Here is a 16,135-nt window from a genome sequence, read left to right on the forward strand (position 1 = left end):
GTGTGCTTCTGTGCCTGCTCCCAGGAGCAGGGCCGGGGTGGGGGCGGGCGGGCAAGAGCAGTGGCATCCCTCTGCAGGCCGCACAGGCACCATCCAACCAGCCAGACAGGGTGGAGGGGGGGCTCACACACAGCGGCTGCCTCACCTGTGCCATTTTCCCCACAGCTGGTCACATGTGCAGCTCCACTGGCTACTGACAGGTGGCACAACTGACTGGGCACGAGGCCAATCAGCAGCCTGCGGAGGAAAGTGGTGCAGGTGTGGCAGTGAGTAGAGGAGATGGTGTGGTATGGTGGGTGGTGATGGCAGTGGTGGCTACTGTGTGTGAGTGCCCCCCCACCCCCACCCCCCATTTTGGCCTTCCTCCCAGCACCAGCATTACATGCACCCACAGGAGGGGGGAGCACATGCCCTCAGATCTGCGTGGGCTAGTGCTGTGGAATGGGGCTATCCTGAGCTCTTCCCAGTGGGGGAGTTGGGCTGCGCTGCACATGGGCCTGGCAGCAGTGGCACTGGGAGGGTGGTTGTGGGGGGGCTAGAGAGTTCTGGTTGCAGCCCCTCCAGTAGCCTTGCTCCCAGTGCTGCCACTGCCTGCCCTGAGCACAGCCTGGCCCCCTGCCAGGAAGACCCTGGCATTGTCCCAGCCCCAGCCCACCCTACCCCACCCCACACGCAGATCTGAGGGCATGCGCCCCCCCCCCAACACTCCCAGGGTACACGCAGTAACAGGAGCCACTCCCCCCCACCAACAAGTCACTTTTGGTTCCATCGTGTGCCCGCCCTGCCCATGCAATGCCTGCCCCAGCCCCACTCCCTCCTTTACCATGGGTGCTTCAGTTTGCACCCCCACCCCTTAAAAACAAAAAAAATAAGGAGGTACAAGAGTTGAAACCAAGTCAGAAGTGGTACACTTATTAAAAAGGTTGAACACCCCTGATTTAGTCTAAGTTTCCTGGGGCAAAGACTGTGTTACTCTGTGTCTGTTATATGCCTTGCACAATAAAGACCTAGTTTTGGTTCGTTCTTAAGCATCACCTCAAACAATAAATATTTAAATATATTCTAAAAGACATACAAGAGCAAGTTCCTGTTATTTGTTTTCAGAATTTTTTTTCCTGAAACTGATTTTCCAGTTGTCTTGAGTCATCACTAAGGTTTAAATGACTGAACTCAAAAATGAAAAGTAGTCACGGTGCATTATAATTTAACTGTTACTCACTTTTAAGTTAAATGACAGGCTCAAAATTCTTCATATGCGGGCAAATACTTCTCTGCATGTAAAACTGCAAAAAGATAGCTAAGGAATCTAGGAGTTTTCTTAGGAATTGTTTTTATTTGTTCTTTAAGTTGCACAACTGTTAATGGGATAGTAGCACGTCAAAATTAATAACCTACAGCAAAGGAAACTATCAGTAAAAATATAATAAAAACCATTAAGAAAACATCACTGATGATTAAAAACAGCACGTGTATGCTCTTCCTTACTTTACAAAAAAAGCAAGCATTTAATGCGTATTTATCGTTCTCCCAAAGAACACTGTGAGAAGAACATGCTGCTATTTCTCTGAATTCAGATACATTTTAATTCGGAAAAGGAAGTTATTTAATATCACCCAAAAAAACTGACTGCTTGCTTAGAGTTACTTTTGGTAACATTAAAACACATGGTAAAGAATGTCCTTTGGCAAAAGTATCTTCTAACACATCTGGGTGGCAGAAATCATGTTTGTAATACACAAGTTACAAAGTAAATGCTTTAAGAAAAAGTCTTTATTTATACTTAATTCAGCCAATGCTAGGCAAACATTTTGCAAGAAAACATTAGTTTTTTTTGTGAAGAGCTCAATAACCATTACAATTTAGAGTTTCATATTCCATAATTTTCTACTTTTCAGACATTAGTCCCTGAAGATATAATTAATTACTAACTACAATCAGAAAATCAGTCAGCCATTTAAATCTTATTAAGCAACGGGAAACCTGGATATTCCAACACTGAACAAAAAAGATTTTCTAATGGATCACTAAGTCTGAAACTCACTAAGGTAAACTATTTCAATATTTTTCATGCAAGAAAAGTTACTATACTCAAAAGGAACTAAAGGCACCACAACACACAGATATGCCTCTTATGGTAGTCATGGCATCTCAAACTGCTCTAACAAGTTCACCAAACTTCTGACACAAATAAAAAACAGCAGAAAATTGGACAATGCCTCAACTAAAAGACCTAGAATACTATACAATATTGATCATTTCAAGCTTCAATTCCCCCTTTGTCATTCAACATGCAAGTTCTAAATGAGAACTGTAAGTGCAGTCAGGCATCTAAGAACATATGTCTAAAAATCTTATTTTACTGGTGCTGCACTTTTATGCTACTTGTAACTCAGATATGTAACAGTTTGTTTTTCACTCTTTACATTATTTTCTGTGCTTGACAGAAAAAAACCCGACTGTGAGGAAAATTTAAAAGTGGGCACAAAGTGGATCAGATTAAGCCATACATGATCTGTCCAAATAAGGCACATCTTTGCATCTTTAAAGGGTCCCTACAAGATTCCAGACAGATATCCAAGTTATAGCTGTATTGGTCAAGAGCAAAAAGCAATCAAGGCTCATGGTAGAGGTAATATCTTTTATTAGACCAACAAGATTTTTGCAAAAAAATATAAAAAAAATCTTTGATTGCCAACTTTTGGGCACAAACACCCTTCATCAGGCATCAGAGACAAGACTGTAAAAGTTCTCTTGGGTAGAAATAAAAGTTCATATTTCATTTCCAGAGAAGGTTTCCATCTATCGACTCTTCTGTGAAATCCTATAAAATATGATCGTTTCCACATCCACTTAAGCTGGGTCAAAAACAAGGTATTGCCAAGAATTTTCAAGCTACCCTGGTGAAAACCAGTGCAGAAGGGACCTGTTCCAGGCAACAGAGGTGAAGATGAATCATTACTACAGGTATAACCCATCACTGGCACCATGGTTCAGACAGTCAGCTGCACCCTTCTTTAGTGCTGTTTGCATTCTGAACACTAACCAGGTGTCTTTTCTGAGCTGTGACCTTCAGATACTGAAAGTAATCCCAGGATGGGGGAACGAGCATGACCATGAATGTGCTGCTTACGTAAACTTTGCCAAAGAATGCCAGATGATGTGTTGCGGGACTCTGTCTGTGACCAGTTTCCACATCTTTATACCCTGGCAAGATGCTCCCCATCAGTCCAACAAACATGGTGAATGCCAAGTGTGTTATCTCTGTATATGGACAAGTGTTCACCCTACAGAGGCAGAGAATGTTTCCAGCCACTGTGGCTGGATACAACATGTTTACCTTTAATACATAGCATGAACTGCCCATCTTAAGGTTAGCATTCAGTTTCAGTAAACTCCTTTTTATAATGCTACTTTAATAAATGGTATACAGTTGATACTAGTAACAGTTAATGTTGTGCATAGTATAGCTTTATTTTCATAAAACACTAAACTGTAGTGTCTTAAGTGCCTAGATGGCATTATTTAATAAAGCATATACATAGCAGGTATTACTTGCAATTTATCATGTCCATAGCTTTATTTTAACAAGACATTTCATTTTAGATATTAACCAGGTGCTTAGACCGCTTAATAACACCACAACAATCAATGGCTTCCATGGGCGTAATCCCCTGATGACTATTAAACAGTCTAAGTATCTATCACCTTCAGGGAAGGAGCCTTCCTTCTGGCCCCTCTGCCACCTGGGGATCCACTCACTGTCCCTTGCAGGGAGATGCACAGCAGCGATCACAGGAGGGATGGGATAATGGGGAGCGGGGAGGAAACCTGCTCACAGCCAGCCCAGGAGCTTACAAAGAAGCCCAACCTCCCATTTTTTTGCTTTGATTTTTTTTGCACTGCACTGCACTGCAAATGCCCAGCCAGCTGCTGCCTGTCTGTCTGGGCACCCATGTGTTTTGGCAGCATTGTGCAACGAGCTGCCTAGCCTCCTGGCATGTGGTCAAGCCTGCAGAAGCCATTAACTGCATGCTAGACTGCTTGATAACGCAGTAGTTAATCATTTCCATGGACTTAATCCCCTGATAAGCCCACGGAAGCCATTACATGCCTCGTTATTAACCAGTCTAGGATATGGTTAATGGCTTCTGTGGGCTTAATCAAACCCATGGACATCATTAACTGTGTCCTAGACTGTTTAATAAAACACATCAATTAATGGCTACCATGGCCTTAATCAGGGGATTAAGCCTGTGGAAGTCATTAATTGATGCATTAGCAAGCCCTGGTTTGGGGCCATTTGTCCAAGTCTGGCAAGGGGCAGGACTTCTGGGACCCCTTGGTTAGAGGCAGGTGTGTGGGGAGAGGTGGGGGGGGGGCATAAAAATAGCACCAGGCACTGTGCTCAGACTGTGAAATCAGAGGGCAACCACCCCAAATTTGGTAGGTCTCTACTCATGCAGCTGTCATATACTATAACAAAAGTGGTTCCCAACCTTTTCTATTACAAGATTTTTTCTCATTTGGAAATGTAGGAAGGACAAGATGATTAAAATAAATCCTGATCCAGATCTTGATCTTTAGGTATGAATGCATGATACCATCTTTTTACATGAAATAACATGGGGTTGTTAAATATATAAAGTTATGCTCTCCCCCAGTTAGATAACTGCCAGCAATAAACAAGGCTAAATTATGATTTAAAATATTTAATTGAGCTAGTACATTCATTATCCAAGTAATTTAACACGCTCTGAAATAATGTTTTGCATTTATTTTGACATTTACAAGACTCTCAAAAGCATCCAGTTTACATCCTTAAAATTTAATTTAGCAATGTATTAGCATTTAGTAGCCATCACTTATCTCCCTTTATTTTAGTTAGCAATGTATATAATCCAAATACAAAGTGCTAAGAGTGCGTGTCCTGGGACATTGCAAAGTGTGTCTGAACTGTTGTCCTGAAAGTACTTCATTGAATTAATTGCAAAAGCAGCAGTGCGTTCAGTTGCTCACTAAACCCCGAATGAAAGGGTGGTCACACCAAATCTCAGGATATTTCTTTTCCAGGACAAACAGGCAAAACTTGTCCAGGGACAAATGCAATGTTTATTGCCCAATGCTTCCTTAGCTAGAATTTAAACATGCTCTAGGAGGTGGCACTTGAATTAGCACAGCTCTGAGTGTCACACTAATTAAAAGTGCCAGGAGCATGACATGCAGCAGTGTCCCTGTGCTGAAAAAATGGTGGTGGGACGCTTTAAATTAAAGCTCTAACAAAGCCCACTGCCATTTTTCAGCACAGTGACATTGATACATGTGATGCTGGAGTCTTCTGGAGTGCAGTAATCACCACATTCCAGCAGACAGCAAGTCAGCGCAGCCTCCCTGCATGCGTAAAGGACCCCATTAGGACCAGTAACAGAGGCAGACCAAGAACAAAAGGACACCACACTATTAATGGGCGAACAGCCCCCCAAGCTCTTTGAAGAAGCATCACAAAAACTGGATTCTTTAGAGCTCTTTTCTACAGTTACTCCTCGCTTGACTTCATAGTTATGTTCTTGAAAAATATGACTAAGCAAAACAATGTTAAGCAAATCCAATTGTGTCACAGCGGTTACCTACTAGCAGGCAGTGGCCGAATGATGTTATAACCAAACATTGCACAACTTTAAGTGAGTATGTTCTGCAGTAGATCAGCAATGTAATAACAAAATAACGTTAACTGGGATAACGTTAAGTGAGGAATACCATATTTGCAAAAAGCAGGCTGCCTTCTGGAGCCTGAAAGCTCAAGCAAGCCTGTTACAAAAATATCACGGTCTTAAGTGAAACAATTTTGCATTATGGACCGTCTCTTCAAGTTGTATAAAACTTGCATCTCATGAACAATTTATTTCTGCAGTAGTCTAAATGTAAACTTATGAAAAAAAATCTTCAAACAAAAGTTTAGTAGCTAAGCCTACACTTAATGCAGAAAGTAGAAAGCTTTAGCAACAATGTGTTATAGTTTACTTAAATAACAACCATAGTAATTAAAAGTAAACATTAAAGTAGCTGGCACTGATTTAACAGAGGTGCATCAAAGACATGCCGTATCATTTGGCCTGCACGTTAGATATGGCTGGACTGGGACCCTAGACATGTGGCACTCACTCCAGCTGGTCTGGAGGGGGCACTACGTGCAGTACAAGTCAAAGAGCATGTGGTTCGCATATAGATTAGGCCACAGCAGTTGCTGCACCTGGCATGCAGTGTTGATGGGGGAGGGGGAAAGAGGGTAGAGCCTGGGGCTGCTTTGGGCCACAGGGCTAGCCCTATGCTGCTCATCCATCCCATGGACTAGTCCCAGACCACACACCTAACTGGGGCCAGATGAGTTTGACACCCCTGATTTAAACAGAAAATACAAAATTGATTACTTGCTGTTTGATATAAAATTAGAACTCTGACTTTGTTTCTCTATGAAGGCTTGTAGAAAATAAGGATGATGGGAAGTTTGGATGGATTAAATTAGTCCCACCGAAAAAGGCAAGGGGCCAGGCAAATTAAAGTGGTGCCAGTGCTGAGAGGACACGAGACAGTATTACGAGTACTTTGTTCATTTGGTGCTTTGTCAAGTAGGCTGACAACATACACACACAACCCTCAGCTTCTTCACTGCTTGCAGCTCTAGGAGGTTTGATTACCTTCTTGGGAGAATCATTTTTCAAGCTCAAAAGGGCTTGAATTCCCTCAATGCCATAAAAGATAATCTTGTTCCTAAATCTGGGAATTCCACTGTTAATCAGAAACATTTGTAAAAAATTGTGGTGTACTACCCCACTGGAAACAATTTAAATATCCAGTATGTGGAATTTCTAGAAGACAAATACTTGGGAGTTCCCAGAAAACACATACAATTATTACATCTTTCCTTCAACTACTGGGCTAAAACTTTTCCATGTATTAAAGATAACCCAGATACGGACCAGATCCCAAAGAGGACACCAGTAAACTCCTCTGAAGATAGCAGTAGTAGCCTATTGAAAGATCTGGTTACAATATGCAGAGGTTAACAGAGAAGTTATATGGGTGGCCTGTCACCAAACAATGCTTGCCAGAGACTGGCCAGAGATACCATTACTTGATGGAAAAAACCCAAAATGTGGAGCTGCCAGGAACTGGTAACTGGTCCAAATGGTGTAATACGCTGGTATCACTGCTTCTACAGAGGCCCTTATAGAACAGTTAAAATTCCGAGAAGAAATCTATCAAATGCTTGGACTCCATGAAGAAACAGACTTGCACACCAGTCAGTCTATGCCAAACGAGTATTAAAATAATATTGGTCCACAGTCTTTGCACTATGAAGAAAAGTCTTGAATGACCAACTTAAAGTATTTTTTCTCTTGTAAAAAAAATGTGTTTGACTACTTTTTACCAATCCAAAAGAGAGAAGGATCAAATCGTACATGAAGAAGAGAAACCTGAAAAATCACTGGGAAAACCAGAGTTCTAAAGGCTCACTTGACTGCTGTGGGTTTAATTTGGTTTGGAGGGGTTGAAAACCAAGGACAAGCTATATTCCAAGAATCTTTTTTTTTTTTTTACCCTTCTTTAATTTATTCATATCCCCTATCCCACATCTCTTCTTGGCCACAGACATCCTAGCAAAGGCCTGAATTAACCACAGAAGGAGACCATCCTATGGTATTAATGCAATTCCAGTGGGATCATCTACAAAAGATGTTTATTGCAGTTGCCTCATTAGCGCTGCAGTAAACTTCTTGGCATTTGTATGCGCAGCTATTAGGATATACATACAGAGCTATTAGGGCAGAGTAAACTAGTTAACTCCTGATGGGGCTGGCTAGGGCACAAAGGTTCTTTAGTATAGGGGCTGCCTGCTGGCTAACCCTACACTGGAGCAACCTTGTGCCCAGCCAGCCCCTCCACAGCACACTGAGCTGGGTCAGAGCAGCCCCGGGCTGGCAGGCTGACCCCTGAACACCCTGCCAGCTGGGGTTGCTCCAACCCAGCTCAACATGCTACAGTTCCCTGCACACATGTACATACAGTGCTTGGGAGCAAGAAACTCCAGCGTGATATGCACTGGAGTTTATTGTTACACATTAAAAGCATGTTGTAGGATGTACCCAGTTAAGAGAGACTCTGCTGCACCTGTAGCTACAGGTTAACTGCTGCCCCAACATGTGACCCAGCCATTGAAGATGAAAGTATAAGTTTAAAAAAAACAAAACAACATTTACAGAAGCACAAGATTACAAGGATAGGGAAGAATATGAACAGGCACACCACAGCTTCCGAGAGCTCGCATCCTAGTGCTGACAATTTGCCAGAAGATCTCAGGCTTTCAGGCTGTTTATGGGGCAACTGTTTGTAAGAGCAACTAAATGCTCTCAGCAATACAATTTGGATGACATTTGTTAGGCTCAATAAAATGGTAGCTTTTATTGCTCTGGCTGCAGGGAGCAGCCACAAAAAGCATGTCAGAAGTCATCTGGTGGCAAGTGATTAGTTTACTGTAGTTTGAATGACATTGATGTGGTCACCTCTGACATTCATTCTGTTAAGTATATTCTTGTGCTCTGTATCATAAACATTAGGCATTCAGTGAAAACAGAGCTTTAGAATCCTTTGCAAAGATACAATTATACTAAGGAAGATCTAATTGAAAATGGTCTTTGATTTCATGCAAGTAGAATAATGGTATTTAAGATATGCCTGCAGTATATCTTGCTCCTGCAATGTTTCAGCTTTGGCATTTCAAGACTATTGGTAAAAACAAGTCTGACAAAGGGCAACATTCCAGATTTCTATCAAAAGAGAAAGTTACCCACAGAGCTATCTATAACAATGATATAGCAGGTAATTTTACCAGACACTGAATGTTCAGTTTTCTTTTCTGTCCATCTCTTAAAACAGGAATACACAAACAAAACACTACTTGGTAGGGCTGTGCAAAGCTTCGGTAGTTGATTTGATTTGGAGGAGATTCAGCCTGATTCAAGGTCCAAATCTCAGAATCTGAATCAAATTGGGAGACCAAGTAAAAGCTCCAAATCAATTCAGAAAAAGCTTCGGCAAAAATTCAACTGATTTAGAGATTTGGCCATAGGCTAAACAGGCATCTGACAGCTGCCTCCACCTGGTAAGTCGGTTGGGGGACGAGGAATGGAGGAACTGGGGCTAGGGCTGGGACAAGCTGCACAGCCAGGGTGGGGGCAGGGGTGTGTGGAATGCAGGCACGGCAGTGCTGGGAGGACTCCCCCCTGTAGTGTAGTCCTCACTGCCAGTGGCAGCAGCAGGCACTTGGGGAGCTTGCAGCCCATGCAGGCATGCTGCCCAGCTGGATATGGCTCTGGCCAGTGCTGTATGTGGTGGCAAAGACTGCAGCTAGCCAGCCCGCCTCTACCACACAGGGCTCCCTGCAGCATGCAAGCAGCTCCTGGCACTTGTGCGCCCCACCCCACAAACCCCACACCCTGGTCCCAGAACCCCCACATATACCCCTGCAACACTCTATGCCCCTGCCACACATACAGCCACATGCATCCCCCCACACCCAACCACCCCCCCACACACACAACATACAAAAGTAAGACTGTTTTTGAGATATTATGCAATCATCTTTATATACAGCACCCAAACAAAAATCATGGCAAAAACATTTTTTGTAATAAAACTGAACTACGTTATAGTAGGTTTTTGACTTGGTGTATGATTTTTTTTTCTGGTTCCAAGATGGCAACTCTCACCTCCCAAAAGGAATACTTCTGGCGGCAAGGGTAGGGACTTCTAGTGGCAAAGACAAGGGGGGAAGGGGGCTGTGCACCTGTCAAGGGGCAGGGCTACCCTTGTAGTCCTTGACAGCTCGCTAAAACTCATTAAGTGGCCTTCTAGCTGAAATAATTACCCACCCCTGCCACAGAAACTAACTTGGTTAGAGAGCCATATGGTTTTTTAGGAATGTTTTAGGAATGCAATAAGTAGATGCAGGTCACACTAATGAAATGGGAGCCAGTGTTCTGGAATGCAGAAGGTGAAAAGGACTGTGTGACAGACAGCTGATCCTGAGCTTGCAATGGAAGGAAAAACACAATCCCTGGATGCATAAGTAGGGAAATATCAAACAAGTGTAAGGAGATAGTATCATCTCTATAAATGACAACACAGGGTGCTTATACACAAGCACAGAGGCTGCTGAAGTGTAGTAATTACCCCACTGCAGCAAGCCTCTGCATCTCATATATCAGCGTCCCTGTGCTTCAGTGGAGGTGCTTAAATTAAAGCTTGTTAAACAAACTTTAGTTCAAGCACCCCTGCTGCTATTTTGAAGCATGGGGACACCGATACACATAGTGCTGCAAAGCTTCAACTAGCATGGCTCTTGGAACTCTGCCCCGACCCCCAGAACATGTGTAAAAGTGCCCACAAATCCTAGTTCTGGAATGCTTAGTCTAAGATCTGCTATCCATACTTTGAAAAAAATATGTTGAGTAATTGTAAAGCATTCAGGAAAATTACAGAAATATGTAAGATTTGTCCAGTGCCTTATACAGGTACACTTATGAAGTTCTATCTACTTTAAACAGTGAAAAGATCATGGTCTACAAAGCTACAAATAAAAAAAAAAAAAAATTAGATAGTTGAGAACTACCTAATCTAGCTGAAAAGGCCTCAGAGCTGGAAGCTGAAGCCTCATGCATTCAGACCAGAAATAAGATACAAATGCAATGTCCAGTGCAACAGGGATAAAGGTCATAGCCATGTTGGTCTAAGAAAACAAGCAGACAGTGCACTAGACGTCATATCTTTTATTAGACCAACTAGATGGTTGCAAAAAAATGTTTCTCTCTATTTAGTTGCAAGCTTTCAGGTGCACACACCCTTCTTCAGTCATAGGAGAATGAAAAGTATGTAAAATTTCTGCCAGGTAGAAATGAAAATTCTTATTTCACAGGAGAGTTGGAGGGTGGAGTAAGATCTTCTAGCTGGAAAAGTTCATTTTTCACTTTATACAAATTAGCCTCAGATAAACTTTGGAGCAGTCTATTTACCTCCAAAGTGCCCAATGTATTGCTCACACCTACAATGTAATTTACATGTTCCCCAAGAATCAATATTAAGGGTTCAACTTAACATAACTACTAAAATACCTTTTTTCCAGAATCTGTTAAAAGACATAAGGCAGCCTAATGAGTCATGAACTTCAGCTTTACAATTTAAATAACTTGAGACAGGCTTTTAATTAGCTGATAATACTCATATAATAGGAAAATTTAGTCTAGATTAGCAACAAAAGAATCTCAGCACTTCACATTTGAGTCCAATGAAGTGACATCCGTGATATACTTGCTGCCTCTACAGAGTCACAATGGAATGCTTGAGGTTCATTTCTGTTGCTGTTGAAAGCCAAAACACTTACAAAAAGCTCTTTTCTTGAAACATTTATTTCAACTCTAGGGGTGACACTTAACACTGAATGCATGTCCTCTCAATGAAAAATATTCAATAAAGTTCTCAGCAGCCTAATAGGAAAATATTTCTAAATACAAATTATGACACAGGGCAGAACATTGCAAAGTTACCTTAATGAGGTGCATATACATTACACTAGACATTCAAGTTTAAGACCAATCAAACCACCATAAACCCTAGACAGTGTGCTCTGAGTTTTTTAAAAAGAAGCACAATAAAATGTATATATGAAGCAAAGATATTTTAGGGTGGTGGATGGATGATGCATTAACAGTAGCCAGTGAAATGCATCACCATCATAATGTTCTCAGAGTAGTTATACCACAGGCAGCAGGAAACCTACCAAGGTGCCTCCACATTGTGTTATATATTAACATGATAAAAAAAGACCTGAAAATGCAACTGCTAACAGGCAGTCAAATATATTAAAGTAAGAAATGTACTTATTTATGTATTTATTTATTTACATTACTTTGAAGAAAAAAATTAATATGTTGTATAAAATTATCTACTTCATATGCAAGAAGAAAAATCAATTTATTTTCATTCTAAAATTTAACCTGACAAGCTATTTTCAAGATTGCTACCATCTAAAGAAACCTTTTTAATCTCTGATGTGGTAGGACTTCCTTGTAAAAATGAGTTTAATATCCAACAGCCAAACTGGCTTCTCTTCTTTTGGCACTTCACAACCAGTAATAAGCTGGTGTCAAGTTACATCCTTACTGACAGTGTGCATCCTAATGGCCCATGCAAAGTTTATACAGATTCAATCTTTGTGACCAATTCAGTCTTAGAATGCACAAGAAGAAAGAATTTGGCTGACTCAGTCTTTGTTGCAGTGGCTCTTTTTCTGTCAGCCTTTTTTTTTTTTGGTCATCGCTAATTTATCCTATTTTTTTGTCTAAGGAAGCTCCATACTATCCTTACCTCAAAAGATACTATATTTCCAAGGAAACAAATTCCTTAATGAAAATCAGGTCATGAGATGAACCCAAAACATTTCCAAAACTTAAAAAAATACAACCAAATAAATGAATACCAAACTGGACATATTTGTTAAAGTAGTACCAGATCTTCTTATATCATAAATGTCTAGAAGTATGAGAAGCAAGCTGTCACTTCTATTACAGAATTCAGACTGCTGACTGCCTTCTTGGTTTAACTGAAGTATTTCAATCATCATTATTTAAAGGATTATTCCACATTAATCACTACGCTCAACTTGAACAGGAACCCCAGGAGACTAAAATATTTAAACCATAAGAGCTCTAAAACCCTTCAAGCTTGACTGTTCAAGGTGAAACAGGATGCTGAAGCTGTATATAACTTATCAAGTCAACCTCATGCAAAGGCTTATAAAAGAAATCTGAATGTAAAGGATTCATAAATAAATGTATATATATATTCCTTAACCCTCCACTTTATTTTTATTTGAACCAGTTGAGTTAGACCATACCTCTGTATAATGTGATGAACAAGATGTTGTGATCCATACAAAAGAAGAAATTACCTACTTTTTCCTAAGAAATATGTCAATAGGACTATGTATGGTCTATATCAAAAGTATTAACTCATCCCCATAGACCTGTAGGCAAACAGACTTATTAACTGAAATTTTTCATTATACTCTGAGTTAGTGGTTAGTTTTTCAAATTTTCAAAATTATGTCAGTATTCATTCCCATATCTGAATTGCCCAGGTCATACTGTGCAAGAAAACTTGACTCGAGGCAATATTTTGACAAAAGCAGGACTTCTGCTAAGAATTCTTAAAAGCATTCGATCTTCTGGCTTTATAAGTAATACACAATGCAGGAACTATGTGAGACTCGGGTAGGAAACAGATGTCTGTCTTTCTGAGGGAGGCAGAGGAGGAGGTCTCTTGTCAAAGATCCTGACAAATTTAGAGCAATCTGGAATAACAGCTTTAAAGTAACCAACCATCAGCTGGTGCACAGAATACACTGGACTCTGGAAGTGCCTTAGAAATGTGAGAAGAATGCAATGCTATGGATGGATTTTACTCTACCTAACAAGTTTAGTATGTGCCTCATATTACTACTACTACTTGGGGGTTTTTTGGGTTTTTTTGTTTTTTTACAGGAGAGTATATTTTATTAAGGTACCTGCCTACCGGTATTCCAAGTCATTCTAGTCCAGAAAGCTGGAAGACTAAGATACTGATTTAGAACAGCATGTATACTAGTTAAGGAAGAAAATACTTTGAGTAAGATTCTGACTCACCTTGTCACGCAAATGGTGTTCTGCAGCCTCAATATTCAAAGGATCATCAAAATTCAAGAGATCCTGTAAAAGAGACAGAAAACTTTTTAAATACGAAAAACTCTTTGAATATGATAAAATAAGCAGATGAGGCAAAGTATTAAGTAACATTTTCATTTTTATGCTTACATGTCTCTGGTTTAAAGCCTACTTAGTGCAAATGAAAACTAATTCGGTTAAGTTAATCACTGCTTAAGTGTATGCCAAAAGAACATAGACACTACTTAAAGTGATGGCATTTACTTTCACTGCTTGTCTGGAAACAATTTGGCAACTTTTGAAGGACACTCAGCAAAACAATCTCACAGATTCAAGGAATATCCAATATCTCAATGGGCAGAACACTAATGATTCTGGTAAAAAGCAGAAAACCTGGATTTAGAAGGAAGTCAGGCCCACAAGATATTTAGCGCTGCAGGTAGAAGAATCTCTCTGGAGCCTGCTGCTGCCATATTCAAGTTGCAGACACAAGTTTCACTAAATGTGAACCACTAGTACAGATCCCAGTGCATTAATTTGTACGACCACTGTACTTCACATTGTTAAAATAGAGGGACACAAGAAGTTGACAAAAAAACTGTGTTAAGTTAGCACAGAAAATCATGAACAAATCACTATGGAAACAAAAATCATTTTCTCTGGGATTTAAGTCTATTGTGTCACTACTTCTTTAAACATCTATAAAAAGTGAAGTGCCATGACTTTACAAGTGTGAAAGGCTCACACCACTGCCCCTGAGATTTGCTTCAACAGTAATTAATCTGTATGGTAATTTTAGCACACACTTCCAAATTTATCTTTTTTCCTCAAAAAAATACAAAATAAAAAAATAAAACAAAACCTTAACTACCTACTTACTTTCCAGAAGCAAGCTTAAGCCATCATTTTAAAGCTTAATAAACTGTAATGCCTCCTGAAAAGCCCCTTAAAGCCAATAAAAAACCCAGAAAGCAAAACAAAACAAAAACCCCTCAAACTTCTGAAGAGCTGCATAGGGGAAATACAAAAATGGAGGCTGCAAAGTATAGGTCTTAAAGGACATTATAAATCACTGCAATTTGTTGTGCATCACCAGATGGTCTTACAGTGAATCATTTTACATACACCCTTACTGCTGAATGCACTTGTTGTCTTCTCAAATGGATTCACCTTGCTTTAGTCATTTAAAATGCAATGAAGGACTATTTTTTTTAAATAAAGTTACTCTGCACTGAGGTCGTAAAAGCTCCCCAGTATATTTTTCATTCAGTTTACCTTAAAGGCCATATATATCTAGGAAAATTAAGCCTCAGTGGAGGCATAAAGGCTACAGCTGCCCTGGGCTTTTTACACTACTACACAGGAGAACAAAAATATTTGTGGTAGTAGCACCAGCAGTTCAGAGATCCAGCTCCTTCCCTCTGTTTGAGATGAGCGTGGAGGAAACAGGCCTAGGCTAAAGGAAGAGATGGTAAATCAAAGCCCAGACCGTGAGACTGGCTGCATCTCCCTTTTATTTTCCCTTCTTCAACCTTTGCCTATGACAACTGTGCTCCCCCCCTCCCCGAAAAACAGCTTTTCGAAGGAAAGGAGGGAAAACCTCTATTAATTGCTTAAGTATAACATGTAGATGTGGCTTAATTTGTGATCCAACCACTTGCAATCAATTAATAGCTTGATAAAACCAGGAATAAGCCACAAAGTGATTCTACAAAAAAAAAAAAAAGTGTAATAACCAGGGATCCTAGTTTTCTATGGGAAAAAGCTGAAATCTCCACTTAAAACATACACAAAATTCACATTTTTCCACAACCTACTGAAAGCGCAGCAGCATTCTGTGGCAAGCAGTGCCATTTCTGCCCTCTCATTTTTGCTATGGTTTTTGCCTCTCAGCTAATCAGCAGTGTGCCCCCTCTGCTTCCCCTCTCTCCCTCCTTCTGCTGTTGACTGAGAGAGGCAAAAAGCACAGCAAAAATAAAGAGCAGAAATGGCACTGTTCATTGCAGGACGCCACCACACTTTCTGTAGATCATGAAAAAAACCACAGATTCTGTGGTTTTCCACAGCGAATGGAAAACTAGGTCCCATGATAACAACTTTGTGGCTCTCTCAACAAACTATTAATTGAATGTGGGGCTACATGTCCCCTCCGTGGCTAAGAGCAACAGGTCTTCCAGCAGCAGTAGGAGTTTGCTACATGTTGGTGCAGGCAGAGCCCTCTGCACCAGTAATAAGATGTGAATGGATCCGATGCTGGATCCCACAATGGAGCCTCCTGCCATGCATGTGCAGCTTGGCAGGAGGCGCGATTGTGTGGATCATGCATCAGATCTTATAGTGTCTTGACTTGCAAGTCTAGAGGGCCCCTTAGAAATCAACAAACT

General features: G+C 40.7%; 1 protein-coding gene across 1 annotated transcript in view; it reads right to left on the reverse strand.

Annotated features, from left to right (window-relative positions):
• UBE2F (ubiquitin conjugating enzyme E2 F (putative)) overlaps positions 1–16,135 on the reverse strand; it is a 133,746-nt gene that overhangs the window by 21,846 nt on the left and 95,765 nt on the right. The window contains exon 11 of the mRNA XM_019537425.1: positions 13,734–13,815. Coding sequence (XP_019392970.1) covers positions 13,734–13,815 — 82 coding nt within the window. The remainder of the gene's footprint in view (positions 1–13,733; positions 13,816–16,135) is intronic.

This window comes from Crocodylus porosus, unplaced genomic scaffold (assembly GCF_001723895.1).
Source record: "Crocodylus porosus isolate Cpor-Errol unplaced genomic scaffold, CroPor_comp1, whole genome shotgun sequence".
Classification (NCBI taxonomy): Eukaryota; Metazoa; Chordata; order Crocodylia; family Crocodylidae; genus Crocodylus; species Crocodylus porosus.